General features: G+C 65.0%; 3 protein-coding genes across 4 annotated transcripts; all 3 read right to left on the bottom strand.

Annotated features, from left to right (window-relative positions):
- Nucleotides 1-2,364: 2,364 nt before the first annotated feature.
- LOC139162860 (adenosine 5'-monophosphoramidase HINT2-like) lies at nt 2,365-3,537 on the bottom strand. The gene is made up of 5 exons (XM_070743721.1): nt 3,447-3,537; nt 3,169-3,306; nt 2,992-3,096; nt 2,835-2,907; nt 2,365-2,655 (listed from the first exon to the last, which is right to left on the bottom strand). Exons 1-5 carry the CDS (start codon nt 3,510-3,512, stop codon nt 2,564-2,566), a joined length of 474 nt encoding a protein of 157 aa, XP_070599822.1. The 5' UTR covers nt 3,513-3,537; the 3' UTR covers nt 2,365-2,563.
- A 144-nt stretch (nt 3,538-3,681) lies between these two features.
- On the bottom strand, nt 3,682-8,318 carry LOC139162849 (TATA box-binding protein-associated factor, RNA polymerase I, subunit C-like). Its single transcript, XM_070743703.1, is given in 12 exon segments — nt 3,682-3,750; nt 3,752-4,698; nt 5,314-5,451; nt 5,554-5,731; nt 5,863-5,991; nt 6,078-6,213; nt 6,533-6,604; nt 6,711-6,828; nt 6,931-7,059; nt 7,271-7,506; nt 7,632-7,702; nt 7,797-8,318. Coding segments are annotated over 12 exon segments (2,715 nt in total). The 5' UTR covers nt 8,304-8,318; the 3' UTR covers nt 3,682-3,696.
- Nucleotides 8,319-9,316: 998 nt separating this feature from the next.
- Nucleotides 9,317-18,420, bottom strand: FAM221B (family with sequence similarity 221 member B). 2 transcript variants are annotated; one of them, XM_070743709.1, is made up of 7 exons: nt 18,279-18,420; nt 17,442-17,908; nt 16,944-17,087; nt 16,594-16,704; nt 11,157-11,360; nt 10,151-10,270; nt 9,317-9,588 (listed from the first exon to the last, which is right to left on the bottom strand). In XM_070743709.1, exons 2-7 carry the CDS (start codon nt 17,899-17,901, stop codon nt 9,386-9,388), a joined length of 1,242 nt encoding a protein of 413 aa, XP_070599810.1. In that variant the 5' UTR covers nt 17,902-17,908; nt 18,279-18,420; the 3' UTR covers nt 9,317-9,385. The 2 variants fall into 2 exon arrangements, with proteins under 2 accessions (XP_070599810.1, XP_070599811.1); XM_070743710.1 differs by having other exon boundaries at nt 9,317-9,426.
- Nucleotides 18,421-18,625: the final 205 nt, after the last annotated feature.

The raw sequence follows: 18,625 nt of genomic DNA, 5'->3' as shown, positions 1-18,625 counted from the left end.
GAAACCCTGCACCACTTCAAACAGATGGTCATCCAACATCTGCTTTTAAAATTCCAGTGTTGGAGCATTCACAACTTCTGGAGGCAAGTAGTTCCACTGGTTTAGTTGTTCTCACAGTCAGGAATTTCCTCCTTAGTTCTAAGTTGCTTCTCTCCTTGTTTAGTTTCCACCCATTGCCTCTTGCTCTACCCTCAGGTGCTTTGGAGAATAGCCCGACTCCTTCTTCTTTGGGGCAGCCCCTGAGATGTTGGAAGGCTGCTCTGATGTCTCTCCTGGTCCTTCTTTCCATTAAACCAGCCAGGCCCAGTTCCTGCAGCTGTTCTTCGTATGTTTTAGCCTCCAGTCGCCTCACCCTCTTTGTTGGTCTTCTCTGCATTTTTTACTAGAGTCCCAACATCCTTTTTGCATCGTGGTGACCAACACTGAATGCAGGATTCCACGTGTGGCCTCACCAAGTGGCATTATCCCTCCACGTGATCTTGATTCTCTCCCTCTGTTAATGGCAGCTGCTGCACACGGCTGGCTCCTGTTTATGCGGTGGTCAACTGGGGCTCCAAGATCCCTCTCACAGTTGCTACTATTGAGCAATGTACCACATATGCTGTACCTGTGCATTTTGTTTCTCTTGCCTCAATGTAGAACCGGACTTTCTTCACCACTGAATTTCATTTTGTTAGTGTCTCACTGCGAGTGAGAAGCATCTGAGGGAAGATTTCCAGTTTTTCACTTTGCCTTTTAAGAGTTGTTTCCAATCCCCTGGGAAGCAGCTGTGGAAGTGGGACTCCAGAAGGAGGTTGGGCTTCTTGGTTCTGCCCTCGCTGAGAAGTCGCAAGGAGAGAAGTTGGTTTTGGGTTTTTGTCAAAATTGAAGCTGTCTTTGGAACAGGAAGTGAGATTGGAGAGATTTTTAGAACGGAGTGAAAGTGTTTTCTATTTGAAAGTGGGACTGGTTACTTTTGGATGGTGGTATTGATTTTTTAAATTATTATTATAATTGAGCAACTTCTCTTTTTTACTACTATCTTACTTTTTATTTGTTGGGGACCCTCCTCTTGGGCTCTGAGTGTGACATTATGCTGTTTGGGGCCACCACACAATCAGTCCAGGCTCACAGTTGCTGCTTGAAAGAGGATGGGGTGGCAGCCCCTCCTGGACCGGGGGGGGGCCGGTTGGCGAGTGTCCCCTGCGCAGGGCAGCCCTGCCTGGAAGATTATTTGCAAGTGACGTCCGTCCCAGAGGGCAGCGGCCAGAGCAGTGGCGGCAATGCCCACGTGCCACTGGGGATCATGAGCTGTGCTGGTTGCCATGAGGGTTCCAGCCACGTCCCCCCCCCCGTGGCCCTCAGTCCGTCTATCTGAGCCCCCACCGTCCTCCCTGGCTTGTCTCCACCCTTCACCAACTAACAATGCTGCTCTCCACCGAGGAAATAATGTGACCTCAGAGGAGCCACGAGGAGGGTCTTCCGGAACTGCAGCCCCTCCCCACACAAACCAGCTCCCCTTCCCCCACCCCCACCCAAGGCCCTTTAAGGGGAGGGGCCCCAACCGGTGGGGTGGGAGGGGCTTGCAGACGGACCGGGAAGTCCAGGCGCCTCCTCACTTGTGCGACCAGCAGGCGAGTGTGAGTTCCATCCAAGTGAGTGGCGGGCACACGGTTCGTGCAAACGGAGCTTCCTGCATGCTGGGGGGCTGGCTGCTCGGGCGGAACCAGGCCCCCTCTGCCCCCCCCAGCCATCCACAGAGCCAGGACAGAGCTCTGCTTTGATTAACGTGCCCCTTCCGACCAGCAAGACTCGAGTATGGCACCATTGATGGTGGGGTTTTAATTTTAGTTTTAGATTTGTACTATATTGATGTTGTGAGCTGACCTGAGTCCTCGGAGAAGGGTGGCATGCAAATCTAATTTATTATTATTATTATTATTATTATTATTATTATTATTATTATTATTATTGAAAGGGCAGCCCTGCCCAGGCCCTGCTCACTCCAGCCGCCTTCTGTTCCACCTTTCTGGTTTTATTTCTGGATTTCTCCCTGAGCCTGGGTGGTGCAGTGGTGAGAGCGGAGTCCTGCAGGCTGCCAGCAGTTTGGCAGATCGAATCCCACCACCCGCTCAAGCTGGACCCAGCCTTCCCTCCCTCCCTCCCTCCCGTCCGTGGTGGCTCCAATGAGGACTCAGCCCTCTCCGTGGTTTACAGAGTGGGCTGTGAAAGCGCCATGAAGTGGATTTACAAGTCTACCTGTTATTGCTATGCTTCCTTTCCCTTCTTCGGGGGTGGGGGGGTCAAATGGGGACGCAGAGGGTTGGGGGCCAGAGGCTGAGAGGGCGGCCAAAGTGCCGTGAAGGGACATACAAGTCTCCATGCTGGCGCTCAGGCGTTGGGTTTTATTTCATGAACCAACCGTCCTTGGGGCAGGGCAGGGGGGCTGCCTTCCTCAGAGGCCAATTCCCGGGGGGGGGCTCAGAGTCCGGGCCCAGCTGTGAGTCCCAAGGGTGGGGGGTCCAGCGCAGCCTTCTTTATTATTGTTGAGAGCAGCCCCCCCCCCCGAACAGCTCCGCTTGGCTCAGCCGGGGGGCCAGGCCATCTGGCGCCCCCCCAGCACGTGGAGGTGGAGGTGGTAGACGGACTGGGCCCCGTGCCGGCCCTCATTGATGACTGCAGGAGGAGGAGGGGGGGGGGAGAAAGAGGTGGGGGGAGGCCCGAGACCCTCCCGAGGAGGCTCAGCGGAGGGGGGGGGGCTTCCAGAGGACCCGCCCTGCACACACACCCTCACCCGCCCCCCCTGGGCCTCAGGAAGCATCAGGCAAGGCTGCCCCCCCCCGCCTCCTACTCACCCACTCGGTAGCCCTCGGACAGCCCCTCCGCCTCGGCCGTCTGGCTGGCCACCACCAGCAAGTGTCCCAGGAGCTGGGCAGGCAGGGAGGGAGGTGGGTTGGGGGTCGCTCCAGCAGGGCAGCCCCCCCCGCCCGCCCCCCCCCTTCCCCTTCTCACCTGCGCGTCGCTGGGGGCGGCCCGGCTGAGGCGCGCGAGGGGCCGGCGCGGGATGACCAGGAAGTGCACGGGGGCCTGCGGGGCCGCGTCCCGGAAGGCCACGCACTGCGAGAGAGCGCGGCGGTCAAGTCTCCCGCCAGGGCCGCCCCTTCCCCCCCTCCCCCTCGCCCCGCCCACCTGGTCGTCCTGGTAGAGCACGTGCGCCGGGATGGAGCCGTCCAGGATGCGGCTGAAGACGGTGGGGCCGCCGGGCTGGTCGGCCGCCTGCTGCGCCCGCCCCACCTCCTCGCCCGGCCCGCGGGCCGCCAAAGCCCTCTGCCGGACGGACACACGGCGGACGGTCACCCCGCGGCCTCCTCCGGGGCGACCCCCCTTCCCCCCCCCCCACGGGGCCTCCGCAACAGGCGCCTCGCTCAGAGCTACGCTTCACCGCCCCCCCCACGTGCCCCCCCTACCTGTCCCGGGCGGCCCCAGGCGCGAACCAGCAGCCCCCGGCCCGCCATCACCAACGCCGCCGCCATAACTGCTGGCGCCGCCCCCTCGGTCAAGCGCAGGCGCACGAATACGTTCGCAGTTCCCGCGCCTCTGCCCCTGGCGGCGGAAGAAGGGATTGCAGCACCCCCACACATTCCCCAAAGAACAAGACAGGCAGCGCGGCTGAGAGAGTCGCTTTTATTGATGGGGGGGGGGTCCCCGCAGGCCCCCTTAGAAGCCCATGCGGGCGCGCTTCGGCTGAGGGCCCTGGGAAGAGGGGGGGGCGGCGCTGGCTGCCCCCCAGGCCCGAGCTCTGGCTGGCGGGCAGGGGCTCCTCCTCGGGGGGCTCCGGGGGCGCGTCCAGCACAGCCAGGTAGCGGCGGAGGGTGTGGCGGCGCTCGCGGGGGATGCCACGGTCGCTCAGGCTCTGGGAGGAGAGCAGCTCCTGGGAGGCCCCTGGGGGGCTGGGGGGCAGAGGGGGGGCGGGGTCCACGGGGGGAGGGGTCCTGGGGCCCCCACTCTCCCCCGACCACCCGCTGACCTCCGAGTGGCAGCTGGCGGAGGAGGTGAAGCTGCCCGAGAGGCTCCGGGGGCCCCTGCGCCGCTTGGCCCGCCTCCGCTGCTCCCTCAGCGCCTGCTGCCGCTGGGCCTTGCTGGCGCCCAGCCTCTCCCGCCACCAGGCCGCCCAGTCGCCAGCCCAGCAGGCCGCCAGCCGCTGGCCCAACTCCACTGGGGGGCCCTGGGGGGCAGGGGGCACGGGGACCTCCCTCTGGCCCCCACAGACCAGGAGTCGCGCATCCCGCATGGCCCTGCGCAGCTGGCGGGAGGCCTCTGGGGGGGGCAGGCCGCCCCCCTCCACCCCGCTGGCCTCTCGGTGGGCAAAGAGGCCGCCCTGGCTGAGCGTGGCCGGAGGGCCTGGCCGGTCCTGCAAGGGGGGGGCCACCTGCTTCCAGGCCCTCAGCCAGCGCCGGTAGAGGGCTGCAGCCGCCGGACTACAGGCAGTCCTTGCTCCGTCTGCAGAAACGGGGCCCCGGCCGGGCCTGCCCACCACAGGGCCTTTGGAGCCGGCCTCTGGGCCCGAGTGAGCCTGGTCCCCAGCGGCCTCCTCTTCCTCCTCCTCCTCCCCTCGGGCCCGTGGAAGCAGCATCTGGTAGAAGAGGTCCCCGGCCTGGGAGAGCTGGAAGACCAGCAGGGTCCGGTTGCCGTCCAGCTGGCCGAGGGTGGCGGCAAGGCCTGGATCAGAGGGGGGGGAAGGGGGGGGGTGAGATTGGGGAGGGGAGCCGGTCGCTCAAGCCCAGCTGCAGACGGGGCAGCTCAGAGGCCGGAGTCAGGCAGCTTGAAAGGGGGGGGGGGGAGTCAGGCAGGTACAGCCCCCACCCCTCCTGGGACAGTTTCCCCCAGCCCACCTTTGTCACGGGGCCTCAGAGACCCCCCTTGAAGGAAACACCCCCCCTGCCCAGCCCAGGAAAAGAGGCCCAGCTGCAGGGGAGGCAGAGACTCCGAGGAAAGGGGTCCTCACAAACTCCCCCCCCCCCCAAAGGGAGGCAAAGCATGTTGGGAAGGCAACAGACAGGCTGGACCCCATGCAGAACAACCAAAGGGGGACTCTGGGCATGTGGGGCAGCCAGTGGTGGACGAAGGGCAGGGGAGGGGTGGGCCCCACTCCCCCAGGGACCGTGTGCAGAGAGAAGCTAGTCCGGTTCTTGGATCTGGCTGGAGGGGGGGGCAGCTCCTGTCCAGCTGCCGGGAAGCAGCCCTGACCCCCCCCCCCCTGCTGCAGCCTCCTCAGCGTGCAAAGCCCGTTTCCCCCTCCATCTGGGGCCCCTCCCCCCCCTCCCCTCCCCCTACCTGCTGTGGGGGTGGAGAGGCGCTGGTGGAGGGCGCTCTGCCTGACAGGCACCTGCCGAGGGAAGTGGGCCAGGCTCTCCTTGATGGGGGGCAGCTTCTGGGGGGGCCCTTGCAGCTGGCAGGGGAGGCTGCGGCCACCTGCGGAGACACCCTGGCGGTCTCAGAGTCCCCCAGCGCACACAGGTTGCCCCCCCGGTGCCCATCCCCAGCCACTAGGCATGACCCCCGTGCCCCCCCCACCTGAGTACTGCAACAGGAGCGTCTCCTGGGAGTGGTGGGCGCCCAGGAGCACCTGGTGGCTGCGCTGGGGGGTCCCGGTGGGGGAGACGTGGGCGTAGATGGGTGGCATCGACATCATGTGCTCCCAGCTCAGGACGGGCACCAGCGGGAAGCGCTCGTCCAGCACGAAGACCGAGAACTGTGGAGGGGGGGCGTGGCAGGGTGGATGCATTGCTAGGAGCCCCAGGGACCCTCCGGCCAAGGTGGGGGGAGGCCAGGGCAGGGAGGCCCAGGCAAACAGCCGCCCCCCACAGCTCCCCCTCCGGTTACCTGGGTGGCCACCAAGTGGTGGAAGGGCTCCGAAGGGCCCAGGTGCTTGGAGAGGACCAGGCGCTCCCCACGCTGGCAGTCGGCTTCAGCCCCCACCTTGAAGAGCTCGAAGGGGCCCCCAGAGGGCACCTGGGGGGGCAGGCCGGAGGATCAGCAGCCGGGCCCCCCTGACCCTCCCCCGCAGCCCCTCCCCCCGGCAGCACGGCCAACCTCACCCGCTGGTCCAGCCCCTTCAGGCCAGTGCGGTCGGCCAAGGTCAGCACTCGCGGGTGGGCAGAAAACTCGCTCCAGCGCCAGGGGGAGGGGTCCCGGAAGAAGAGGCTGTCGCGGTCCTGGTGCAGCCGCCGGAGCCTGGTGGGAAAGAGGGTCAGCACTCCCGGGCCCTCCATGGCCAGGAACCGGCCCGCTGGCAAGAGGGCAACACCGGGACGCCAGGAAGCAGTGGGGGCCAAAGCACACACACACACACACACAAGGAGTTCAGGGGGGGCCCTTTGCCCACTCTCCCCACTCTCCCCACACTCCTCCTCCTCCGTTTGGGCCACAGCAGCCTGCAGCTTTCCTGCCTCCGCCCCCCCCCCAGCAGAAGAGCTAAGCAACCCCTCCTCCTAATGCCTCCCCTCCCCCAAGGACCCCTGGCGTGCCCCCCGATGCCCCCCCCCCCGCTCACCCGGTCTCCAGGCTCCAGAGGAAGAGCTCCCCTGCCAGGGTGCACAGCGAGAGCTCTCCGGGCAGGTGGGGGCTGCAGGGAGAGAAGGGAGAAGTCTCCTGACCCCCACTGCCCCCGCCCCAAGCAGCAGGGCAGCCCCATGTGCCCCACAAGCCCCCCCAGCCCCCTCCCCCCTTACCTGACCGCGATGGAGGAGCAGGGGGCGTCTGTGCAGACCACCTGCAGGGCGGTGGGGGCCTTTCCACGCTGCCTCCTCCAGGCCCCACAGAAGTGGCCGGAGCGGATGCCCAGGAAGTCTGGGGTGGAGGGAAGATAAGGCCCCCCCCCTTCAAGACCGGAAGAGCCGCAGTGGCCACCGAGGGCCACTCCCCCTCCCCAGGGCCCCTGCCTGGACCCACCGCTGCCCTCCAGATGCACCGCCACCACTTGCCGGACTTCCCCGTTGAGCCGGAACTGGACGGGGCAGCCCCGAAGTTGGGGCCGCAGGGCGCCACTGGCCGCCAGTCTCAAGGACGCCTCCTGGAAGCCTGCGGAGGGCGCTAAGGAAGAGCCGCTGCCCTGGAGACCCTTCCCGGGGCTTTCCCACAGCCTCCCACGCAGAGACTTCCGCCCGCAACCATCGGGCTCCTCCTTTGAGACCCCCCCTCGGGAGGAGGGGTCTCCACCTCAGGAGGGGCGCCCGCCTCGCGGCCCAAGCCAGCCCCCCACCCGCCCCGCCCCCCTCGCCCGGGAGGATACAGAGCCTGTCGGCCGCCTCCCCGGCCGGGAACACCAGGCAGCCGCTGCGCGAGGGTCCCCCGGGGGCGCCGTCAGACAGCCAGGCCAAGGCGCCGCCGGTGGGGGTCTCGTCGAAGGTCAGCCGCCGCCGCCGCTCGGCCAGGTCATCGTGCAGCCACTCGGCCACCAGCTTCACGGGCAGCTCCGACAGCCAGTCGCGGCACAGCGAGGCCACGCCGGAGAGAGGCCGGCCGGCGCTGAGGGGGGGGACAACGGCACAGCCGCCGGTCACACGCCGCCCGCCCGGCCCGCCCCCTCACCCCAATCCCCATCCCCCCAGAGGCGGCTCGGGGAAGCGGGCTCGCTGGCCGGGAGCACTTACGTGCCGCCGGGCGCCCGGCCTTCCAGGGCGCGGAGAAGGCGGGTCATGCCGCAGACGCCCCCGGCTCTGCGCTGCGGAAGAGAGAGGGGGGCGGGTCAGGCGGGGTCGGGCAGGGGGCGTCTCACCTGCCCTCCCCTCCCCGCGTCCCCCCCCCCCGGCGCTCACCCAGTCCGCGGAGTCGCCCAGGTAGACGTGCGGGTGCAGCAGGCGCGCCGTGGCCCCGAAGGCCGCCTCGGGCTCGTCCAGGAAGAGCCGGGCCAGCTGCGGGGCCAGCGCGCTCAGGGCCGGGCGGGCAGGGGCGCCGTCGGGCGGGGGCGCCGCCTCCGGGGGCTTCAGCGGCAGCGGGGCGGCCTCGACGGGCAGCCAGCCCTCCCTAGCCTTCGGGAACCGGCGGCGGCGGGGCACGAAGAGCGGTGGCGCCCCCGGCCCAGCCCCCCCCGCTGCCACGCCCACCTGCCCGCGCTGACCCCAGCCGGCCCCGCGCAACCCCGCCCCGGGACCCTCCCGCCCCGACGGCCCCGCGCGGAAGAGCCCCGGCAGCTGCGCCGAGGGGAAGGCGGCGGCGGCGGCCATGGGAGCGCGCACGTGAGGAAGTGGCCGGCCGCGCATGCCCGGAACCCCCGCGCCTGCGCCCCCTGGCGGCCAGAGGGCAGCAATCGCCCCGCCCGCCATCCCTCCGCTCAAGGCGGCTCGGAATTCGGCGCAGGAGCGGCGGCAGCGCCCGGAGAAAGTGGCTCAACCGAGAGGCGCCTCCAACTGCCCCCCCCCCGCTCGCTTGGACCTTCTGCGGCCTCTCGAGGGAAGCGTCCCGCCGCCCCTCCCCAGCCCCCCGGAGCAAGCGGAGCAAAACCTTCGCCCAGCATCCCCCCCCCCCCCCCCCCCGTCAAGTCAGCGCTGTAACATCTCGGGAGGCAAGTCCGGGGTTAAAAAACGGGGCAGAGTCTCTCCCCTCCCCTCCTGGCTCAGACCCCCCCACTTCCACTCAGCCCCGCCCCCTTCATCACCCCACCCGGATCAAAGTACTGTAATGCTGCCCAGTTGGGGGGGGCAGCTGGGAGAAGGAAAATCCCTGCTGGGCCTAGAACTCCTTGCTGGTTCTAGTCCGGGAGGGGACCGGAGGAGAGGAAAAGGGGTGGGAAAGTCACGGCCCCCACCGCCACTTGGCCAGGCGGCTCCAGGCGGCCCTTCTGCTCATGGGGGGCTGCCCCCTGCATTTCGTGGTTGGTCAGGAGGATGCAAGACCCCCCCCTCCAACCCTCTTAGCCACCCGGGGCAGGAGCCCCCCCCCCCGTTGCCTGAGCTGAGACCAATCTGCAGAGCCCCCCCTCGCCTGCAGCAGGGCCCCTCCCCCACCAGGATGCCCTCTTGGAGGGAGGCCAACAGCCGCCTCCTCCCGCCAGGCCAGCCCCAAAGGCTCCTCAGGCCGCAGCAGGGCTGGAGCCCAGCCGAGGGGAGGGTTTCTTGGCCCTGGGAGGGGGAAACGGCGACCCCAGGTGGGTGCAGGAACACCCCCGCCCCCAAAGTGGGCACTGTGAAGCAGGCCCCTCCCTTTGCCCTGGCAATGAGTGCGAGCGGGGGACGCCCAGCCCCCTCCCTCCCTCCCTCCCTAGGCAGCAGCATCCCCCCCTCAGCCCAGCCCCCCCAGCCTGCCCCCCCTCAGAAGACACACGCACAGCGAGGCCACCCACAGGGCACTCTCTCTCTTTATTGGGCCTCCCTTGCGCAGCAGGAACCCGGGCGGAGGGGGAGGGGCCTCAGGCCTTCTTGTCGTCCTTCTGCAGGAACCGCCGGGGGCCTGCAGGGGGAAGAGGCAGAGCCCTTGAGCCGGGGGAGGGGTCCGGCAGGGCCTGGCAGGCCGGTCCCTGCACAGCCCTGGAGGCGGAGGGGTCCTCAGAGCGGCCCGTCAGCACGGCCCCACGCAGCTCGGGCAGCTCGGCCAGGGGCAGGTAAGCTTCTCCTGGGGGGAGAGAGAGGCCACAGGTGTCGGGGGGCCCCGAGACAGCGGGGATGCTGAGGGGCCCTGAGGAGCGGAGGAGACGAGGCAGCCGCTGATGGGGCCCCCCACGTGGCCCCCCTGCACCTCAGGGAGATTCCGCTCCGGCTCCTGTGCCGGCCCCCCCCGCCCGGCTCCCCGCTGGGTGGCCTCTGGCCTTGGCGGCAGCTGTGGGGACAGTTCAAAAAGGGCACCCACCCCTCTGGGCCCCACAGTGCCAGGGCAGTTTGGGGTCACTCATCAAAGAAGATGAGCAGGGAGCGGAGGGGACCCCTGTGGGGCAGCCCTGGGTGTAGGTCACAGGCTGGAGGGGGGAGGGGGAGGGGGCCAGCCAGGGGAAGGGCAGAGGGTCCGTGGGGAGGGGAAGGAGCTGCGCTGCCCGCCTGGCACCTCCAGAGGCCTCGGCACGGCACGAAGGGCTGCTAAGCGGCAAGGCGGGTCCTTGGCAGGGCCAGAGGGAGACGAAGCCCCCCCAGCTGGAGGAGGCCCTGCGGGGTGGAGGGACCGCAACCCACCCCACCCGTACCGTAAGGCCGGCCACCTCTGCGCCTGGCCTCCTCGGACTCAAAGAAGGTCTCGTGCTCCTCCCAGCGCCGGTCACAGGCCGCGCACAGGAAGCTGGAGGCGAAGGCCCCGCAGGAGCAGCCTAGGGGGCAGGAGGGGCACAGGTCACGTGACTGTGTGTGTATGTGTGTGTGAAAGAGAGACCTGGTCCCTGAAGCGGCCGCAGAGCCCTTTGGAGAGAGGTGCTGGGCCAGGATGGCCTTGAGGCTGGACAGCTTCTCATGTAGCCTCAGAGTCCGGCCGCCGGCCTGGCCTGCCTCATGCCCGACTGACTCCCCCCCCCCCACTTTCCTTTCCCTCTCTGGCCCAATGGACCCAGCGGGGAACCCCCCCCCCCGAGCAGAAGGTCAGACTGTACAGAGCCGCAACTGGTTGGGAGGAGGGAGGCCCCCCGGGAGTAGCTGCCCCAAAGGTAGGGGTCCTGGGGGAACCAGGAGGAGGGCGGCCAGGGGAGGGTATCCGTAGCCGGGGGGGCAGCTTGGGGAGTTGGTGCCACTTTGGCATTGGCAGGCAGGGCCACAGAAGACCACGGTCATTGTCGCCTGCCAGTTGGGGAGGGGGCCTGACTGGGAGAGGCTCAGACCTTGCCTGGGTGAGAGACTGAGGGGGGGGGGTCATGATGAGCAAAGTCTGGCAGGAGGCCAGGTGGGGCCGGAAGCAGGAGGAGGTGGGCCCATGCCTTTGATGAGAAGGGGGGGCAGGGGGGACATGGCAGGCGATGATCATGCCATCTGGATCTCCCCTCTGGAACTAGCTCTCCCTCCAGAGATCCAGCCCCCCCTCCAGCCCCCCCCTGACAAGCCTGGGGGCCGCAGCTGACCTTTAGCCTCTCTCTCCGCACTTAGGGGGAATGCGCATGGCTGGTTTATAGATCTTTGGGGTTTCAATATTAGTTTTAATTTTGGGGAAGCCCCCCCCACAGGGAAACCAGGGGCCAGGGGAGGTGGGCCATGATGGGGGGGGCTCACCTCGCACGCAGCAGCCCCGCGCTCCGGTCGGCGTGTGCTCCTCATGCGTGTGTGTGCAGCGGCACTTGGCCCGCCAGGCCGCCACGTCAAAGCCGGTCCTCCGCCGAAGCCAGAACTCGCCCACCTCCTCCGGGCAGGAGGGGATGAAGAGGAACCCCTGGCAGCGGCAGCCGGGCACCGTGCAGGGCACAGTGGCCCGTTTCTCTGAAAGACAGGGTCAGCCCTCAGGGGGGGAGCCGGAAGGAGGGACGGCCGGGGGCCCCTTGGGAAGGGAGACACCCCCCCACCCCAAAGCAGAAGGTCATCGGACTCCCTGGAAGAGGAAAAGCCACAGGAAGTCCCTGACCACAGCAGAGCCCACCCCTCACGGTCACGAGTCACAAAACCAGTCATTTTATTTATTTATATATATGTCGCCCCTCTCCAACATACAGAAGAAACAACAGAATACAATAGCTGAATCCAATTAATTAAAACTGAACAATCTAAACCCCCCAGTTACCTTAAAAATCAATCATACCCATTCAGACAATAGTCATACAAAGTTTGGTCGGCCAGGGGCCCGAGATCTGATCACCCCAAGCCTGGCGGCATAAATGAGTGTTAAGGCTCTTGCGGAAGGCGAGGAGGGGGGGGCAGTGTGGATCTCGTGGGGGGGAGCTGATTCCAGAGGGCGGCCCCCCCCACAGAGTAGGCTCTTCCCCTAGGTCCAGCTGGGCGACATTGTCTAGTTGTTGGGACAGGAGAAGGCCGACTCTGTGGGGCCTGACCGGTCACTGGGACTCATGCGGCAGAAGGCAGAGTCCATAAGTAATCTGGCCTGATGCCACATAGGGCTTCTTATTGATTGATTGATTGATTGATTGGATTTGAATGCCGTCCATCTCCAAGGACTCACAACAGATCAAAGTAATAAACAATATACATATCTTAAAAATCCAATTAATGTAGCTAAAAAACTTTTTATATGTCATTACCAACACTTTGAATTGTATCCGGAAACCAGTCAGCAGCCAGTGCAGTCCATGGAGTGTTGGTGTGACCTGGGCATGTTTAGGGAGGCCCATGACTGCTCGCGCGGCTGCATTCTGCACGATCTGAAGTTTCCGAACACTCTTCAAAGGTAGCCCCATGTAGAGAGCATTGCAGGAGTCGAGCCTCGAGGTGATGAAGGCATGAGTAACTGTGAGTAGAGATTCCCTTCCAGATAGGGCCACAACTGGTGCACCAGGCGAACCTGGGCAAACGCCCCCCTCATCCCAGCTGAAAGATGATGGTCCAGAGTCAGCTGTGAATCGAGGCGGACGTCCAAGTTGCAGACCCTCTGAGGGGGTCAAAAGTCCCCCCCCCCAAAAGTAATAGACGGCATGATGGAAGTGTCCTTGGGAGGCAAAACCCACAGCCGCTCCGTCTTTTGGGGGTTGAGTCTGAGTCTTTCAACACCCATCCAAACCCCAACAGCTTCCAGACACCAGCACATCACGTCCTCTGATTCACTGAGTGGACATGGGGTGGAGATGTACAACTGGGTATCATCAGCATACTGATGATACCTCATTCCATGCCCTTGGATGATCTCCCCTAGCGGTTTCATGTAGATTGTTGTGAGCCGCCCCGAGTCTGCGGAGAGGGGCGGCATACAAATCTAAATAAACTAAACTAAACTAAACTAAACTAGATATTAAACAGCAGGGAGGGGAAGAGGACCGACCCCTGAGGAACTCCACAAGGGAGGGACCTAGGGGTCGACCTCTGACCCTCTGCTAATGACTGCCACTGACCAAAGAGGTAGGAGAATGGTGCCTCCCACTCCCAGCCCCTAGCCTATCATGGTCGATGGCATTGAAAGCCGCTGAGAGGTCAAGGAGTACCAGGATAGAAGATAAACCCCTATCCCGGGCCCGCCAGAGATCATCCATCAGGGCGACCAAAGCAGTTCCTGCACTGTAGCTGGGTCTGAATCCTGATTGTTGACGGTTGTGGGCCCAGATAATCGACTTCGTCCAAGGACCGTTGGAGCTGGAGCGGCACTGCTTTCTCAACAACCTTCCCCATAAAGGCTGGAGACTGGACATTATTACAGCATCATGGGCCTGACTCATTTTACTGTGGTCATCCTTAAGCCAGTCACTGTGGTCATTGTGTGACTCCATGGTCATTAAACAAATGCCATGGTCCCTGAGTGAACACATTATTCACTAAGGGGCATTTTTGCTCAAAACATTGTAAATTGCAGTCACGTGACTGGAGGATGTTGCAAATGGTGGCAGCCCAAGCCAGCCACCAGGTGGCCAGAATGTGGCCAGGGGACCATGGGAAGCCCTTGGGACCAGGTCACAGGGGCCCTTGGGGGCTCCATCATAGCTTTGAATGCCCACTACCGGCACTTCCGTATGGGGTGCATCGTGCACCAGACAACTCTGGGCCCCCAACAGCAAGGATGACCACGGGAGCAATGAAAGCAACACAGGGCGAGAATAAGAGCCGGACCCCTCCCCTGCCCCACCAGTGACACTCGATCACCTGCAGGACCTCCTGTACCAGCATGGGGGGGCTCTTGGGGGGGATTTTGGGGGGGGGAAGGCCAAGAAGGGAAAGGAGTCTCCCCCCCAGGGCTTGCGGGGGGGGGGCTTCCCAGATCACACAGAATGGCAAGGGGCTGAGGGAGGGGGCCCGCTGCACCCAAGCGAGAGGAATGGCAGCCACACCCACAGCGGGCGGGGCTGGTGACCGGACTCTCTGCCGCTTGGGGCCTTGAGGGTGATTGAAAGGGCCCCTCCGGTTGCAGCCAGAAGGAAACTGGGAGCTGCCGCCGTGCAACTGGGCCAAACTGGGGAACGGCCAGTCTGAGTTCTGGACCAGGTGTAACTTCCAGGTGACCTTCAAAGATGACCTCATGTCCAGCAATGTTGCAGGAGTCCCACCAGGAAGGGACCAAGGCCAGAGTGGCCGTAAGCGATGGGCAGCGCCTGCCACCTGCTCCTGCAGTGGGAGAGGAGGGGCGGGGGGGGCATCTCGTGTGCCCTGCCTGGGCCGTTTGGGGCTGCAGGCACCCTGAGGAACGGCCAGGGAGGAAGGCCAGCGGTGCACTGCCAGAAGCAACCCCGGAGAACGGCCGGCTGCGAAGGCCTCCCGGGAGCTGCAGGGTGGGCAGTGGAAGCCCCCAGAGGGCCGGTCAGAGCTGCTGACCCTTGCAAGGCTGGAGCATTGATATTTCCTCCAACCCTAAGGCCGGTTCTCCAGGGCCTCTTGCAACAGGTGTGACACCTCTGGACCCCCACTTCCCTCTGCTTCTGCCCCTCCCCCAAAGGGCTCCTCCCACACATCCTGCCCCCCAGCCAGAGAGCACCCCACCCCTCTGCCCCACGAGCCCTAAGGCCTGAAGCACCCGCCCAGGCACTTCTGGGTTGAAAGGATTGGCCCCTCACATCACCGTTGCCCAGGGGACCCCAGGGGGGGCTCCTTTCGTGTCCCCGTGACCCTCTCCACCAAGGTGGAACCTTTTTATCTGCTCCCACTGGCCTCTTTCGGACTGCTGGGCTGCTCAGCTGCCAACCTCTCTGGGGTCTTCAGACTCGGCATCCCATTGCCGCCTCCCCAGCTGGACCACACAAGCTCTCTTTGGCCAAGCAGGCTCCACCATGCTGTTGCGGCTCAGTGGGCGCTTCCCAGGGCTGCCCCCTCGCTCACTGCCTGGGTCCCTGGGGGAGGGGGAGGTCAGCAGGGACGGAGGCAAGGGTCAGCAGCCGCCGCAACAGGGCAGCCAACAGGGCAGAGGAGGGGGAATAGCACTCAAGATGTATCTACCGCGTCCTGGTGCTTCCACAGCCCTCTCCAAGCGGTCGGTCGACAGAGCCAGCCTCTTGCCAACCCCAAGACTCTGGGTCCCCATTAGAAACCCCCCCCCCTCAGAAGGGGGGAAGGCTGAGTCAACCTGGAGCCGGTGGTGAGATTTGAACTGCTGAACTGCAGCTAGCAGTCAGCAGAAGTGGCCCGCAGTCCTGCCCTCTAACCACTGCGCCACTGAGGCTCTATCGCATCGAGGAAGATGGATGGGGGCAGTGAAGTGAAGGCGAAGGGGGCAGAACTGGACCGTGACATCCTGGCTGCACAGTGGTGACGTCCTGGAATTGCCACCGCTGAACATCAAGGTTACTAGTTGTTGCAAGTCAGGGGCCACTTGCAGGGAGTCCCCATAAAGCGTGAAAGGACATTGGAACAGACTGCAGGAGCAAGAAGACGGATTGTGCCGGAGGACAGCCGTCTTCCTCCAAGAGGGCCGGACCTTGGAAGGGCGCTGACCAGTGTTCCCTCTAATTTTTTGGGGGGGGGGGCGGAAAAGTATAGTGTCTGAGCGGAAGTCCCTTCGAGACTGGGCGGCACAGAAATAATAAATAAATAAACAAACAAACAAACAAACAAAAAAACCCACCCTGTTTTGCCTGAGAGAATTTCAAAATAAAATCCTGTACTGTGTGTCTATAACAGTGAGCTCATAATAGGGCAACTCTATCAATATCAAAATGCCACTTAAATAGTTGAGCTAGTTTCAAACTAGATTTTGATTTTCTTTCTCTCTTCCTTACTCCCATTCTTTTTCTTTCTCTTTTCCTTCCTCTCTTTTTTCTGTTTCTCTCTCTTCCTCTCTTCCTCTCTCTCTCCTTCCCTCTCACTCTTTCCCTCTCGGCTTCTGGGCAGGTTTGGAAAACTCTGAGTTGATGATGATTTTTAAGTGAGTGATTGCTCACTGCTCAGCTTAGAGGGAACTATGGCACTGACCCAGTGCGCTGACCCAGGGACCCCTCCCAGATTTCTTCTGCTCACTTGGCGGCTGAGGCTCCTGTGTGTTCGACACACTTGGAAAAACCTCTGCCACCCAGGAACTCTCCTTCCCCCAGTTGAACAAAACACCCCGCAGAGCCATGGGGGGGCAGGCAAGAGGGAGGCCCTGGGGGTGGGGGGCCAGGGAGGAAGTCACTTAACTGCCAGGCTACATGGACGTCTTTATACCTGGCTCAAGGTCAACGGAGCAGACGTGGCAGCACAGCCAACCAGCACAGCCACAGCTGACCTCTTGGGCCAGGGGGATTTGGGGGGGTTTGCCCTAGGGGGGGCTACGGGGGAGGCTTTGGGGATTCTCTGTGTGGGCCTTTATGGCCCTTTTGCCTCAGAAATGCCTTTCTTTTTGTCACTGTCCATTCTTGTCTATCAACGTGGGCCTGGGGGGGGGGTGTCTCTTTCCCTGACTTTGAGTGACACTATGGGAAGGAGGCCACGGGGGGCCAGACGTGGCACCTGCCACAGAATGCGGGCACTCCCCTTGGCTGAGGGCAGCCTCATCCCCCCCCCCAGGTGTCCTGGCGGCAGCTGCCATCTTCTGCAGGATGCCAGGTGCCCCCCCGCCGCCCCCCCAGCCCCCTCCGGCTCTGCTACTCACCCACGTACACCTGGTGCAGCTTCAGCAGGTGCCCACAGAAGCACCGGGACTCCTCCCCCACCCGGAAACAATCCCAGAGGTATTCGGGGCAGCGCCAGCCGATGTAGAGGCCTGAAGGGGAACCCAGGGGCCTGCTCAGTGGGGGGGAGGGCGCAGAGGCTCACCCCCCCCTCCAGCAGCCTCAAAGCCCCTTGACCTCTCTCCTCAGGATGCCCCCGTGGGAAGGGGCTTGGTTCTGCCTGGGGGTGCCCCTCCCTCTGCAGGGGGCTGCTCAGAAGGCAGCTCCTGGGTCCAGTTGTCCATCAATTTAATTTATATGCCGTCCCACCCCCCTCCCCGCCCAACCCCACCTGTCTGGAGGGACTTGAGGGCCGCCTCCTTCTCCAGGTGGAAGAGCTCCTTGACGTTCCTGGCGAACTTCTCGCGGTGCATGGCCTTGGCCACCGACACCAGCTCCTCCTTCTCGGCCGGCGTGATGGTCCTCACCGTGTACTCTGTGGGGAGAGCAGCCGCCTCAGAAGCCCCCCCCCCACATACACACCTCCTGCCTCCCCGTTGCTTTGCGTCAGCTGCTCCAGGAGGGGCCTTCGCCCCACCCCCCGCTGCCCTCCGACCAGAGCTCCCTACTGGGGGGGGGGGCGAGGGGACGCCTGTTGTCTGGGCCGGAGCCTCGGACAGGGACCCTCCGCTTCGCTGCCGGCCTCCCCGCCCCGCTCTTCCGCGGCCAGGCCGGGGCCAAGAGCTGCAGCCCCGGCGCTCTCTCCTCGGCCTCCCCCGCCCGCCTGCAGCCCCGGGCCCGTCTGCGCTTCCGGCCGGCCCACTCGCCGCCCCGGCCGACTCCCACTGACTTGGCGCGGCCTTCTTGGCCGGCGGGCTTTTCCTCTTGGCTTTCGTGCGTTCGGGCTGCTCCGCGCGGCCTTCCGCCTCGTCCAGGCGCCGCTGCAGCCCGTCGGAGGGCGCCTTCCAGGAGAGCGGCGAGGACGAGGAGAAGGTGAACGGGGAGCTGTCGGGCGGCGCGGAGGAGGGCTCGCTGGGGCTGGCGCTCCGCGGCTCCGGCCACTCGGACGAGGAGGCTTCCGGGCGGTCGTCCTCCGCCTCCCCCTCCAAGGAGCTGGACGTCGGCGGGACCGTCTCCTCGCCGCTCCCCGGGGAGGTGGAGGCGGGCAGGATCAGCTCTTCCTCCACCTCGCGAGCCGTGGGCGACGTGCTGCTGGGAGCCGCCTCGTCCTCCGCCTCCTCCGCCGCGGCCGCCTGCCAGGACACCGCCGGGGGCAGCGAGACCGCCGCTTCCGTGGGTTCCGCTTCCATGCTGGCTCTGCGGACACAAGAAGCGCGGGAGGCGGTGGGGCGGGGCTCGAGGGGACGAAGCCTGGGCCGCCACTCGACGGAACCCGCTCCTCCCTGGGGCAGCTTTGCGTCCAGCGGACGGCGCAGAGCCACCGACGGGCTTTCTGCTGCTGGGCTGCGCGGCTTATGCTGCAAAGGCGGGAGCCGCTTCGCCTGAGACGACCGCCGGCCCGGCAGGCCCCGCGAGCGCTTTCACGGCGCTCTTTGAGGTGGTTTTGGCTGCGGATGCAGTGAAGCGAATTGGGGGGCTGGGCGTGGCGCGGGGGGAGGGGCCTGGGGCAGCCGGGGGCCTCCCCCCCCAGACACACAGAGAGACGCCCCTCGCGCAGCCCCCGTACCTCGGTGGGCGTCCCCGTCGGGCAGAAGAGCAGCGGCGGCTTGGAAATGGGGATTCGATGGCCGCGGGAGGAAACGTTTCCAGGGCAACAGAAGCCTTGTTCCATTGGCATAGCAGCGGCCGGCTAAGTTCCGGCTTGTGGCTTCGCTGCTCCCGCCTGGCTTGCGGCCTCCGGGCCCGGGCCTCCTCGGCCGCCCCCCCCCCCCCGAAACCAGCCCCTCCTGAGCCGCGGCGTGCACCCCCGGCCGGGAGGGAGGCTCGCGAGGACCAGCCCGGCCTCGCGCCCCACGGCAGCCTCGGGGAAAGGGAGCCCCGCCCGGGGGAGGTCAGCAGGACCCCCTTCCCGCC

Source organism: Erythrolamprus reginae, chromosome 2, assembly GCF_031021105.1.
Source record: "Erythrolamprus reginae isolate rEryReg1 chromosome 2, rEryReg1.hap1, whole genome shotgun sequence".
Taxonomy (NCBI): domain Eukaryota; kingdom Metazoa; phylum Chordata; class Lepidosauria; order Squamata; family Dipsadidae; genus Erythrolamprus; species Erythrolamprus reginae.
Note: the sequence above shows the minus strand (reverse complement) of the source record. Positions and strands in the feature narration are given on the sequence as shown.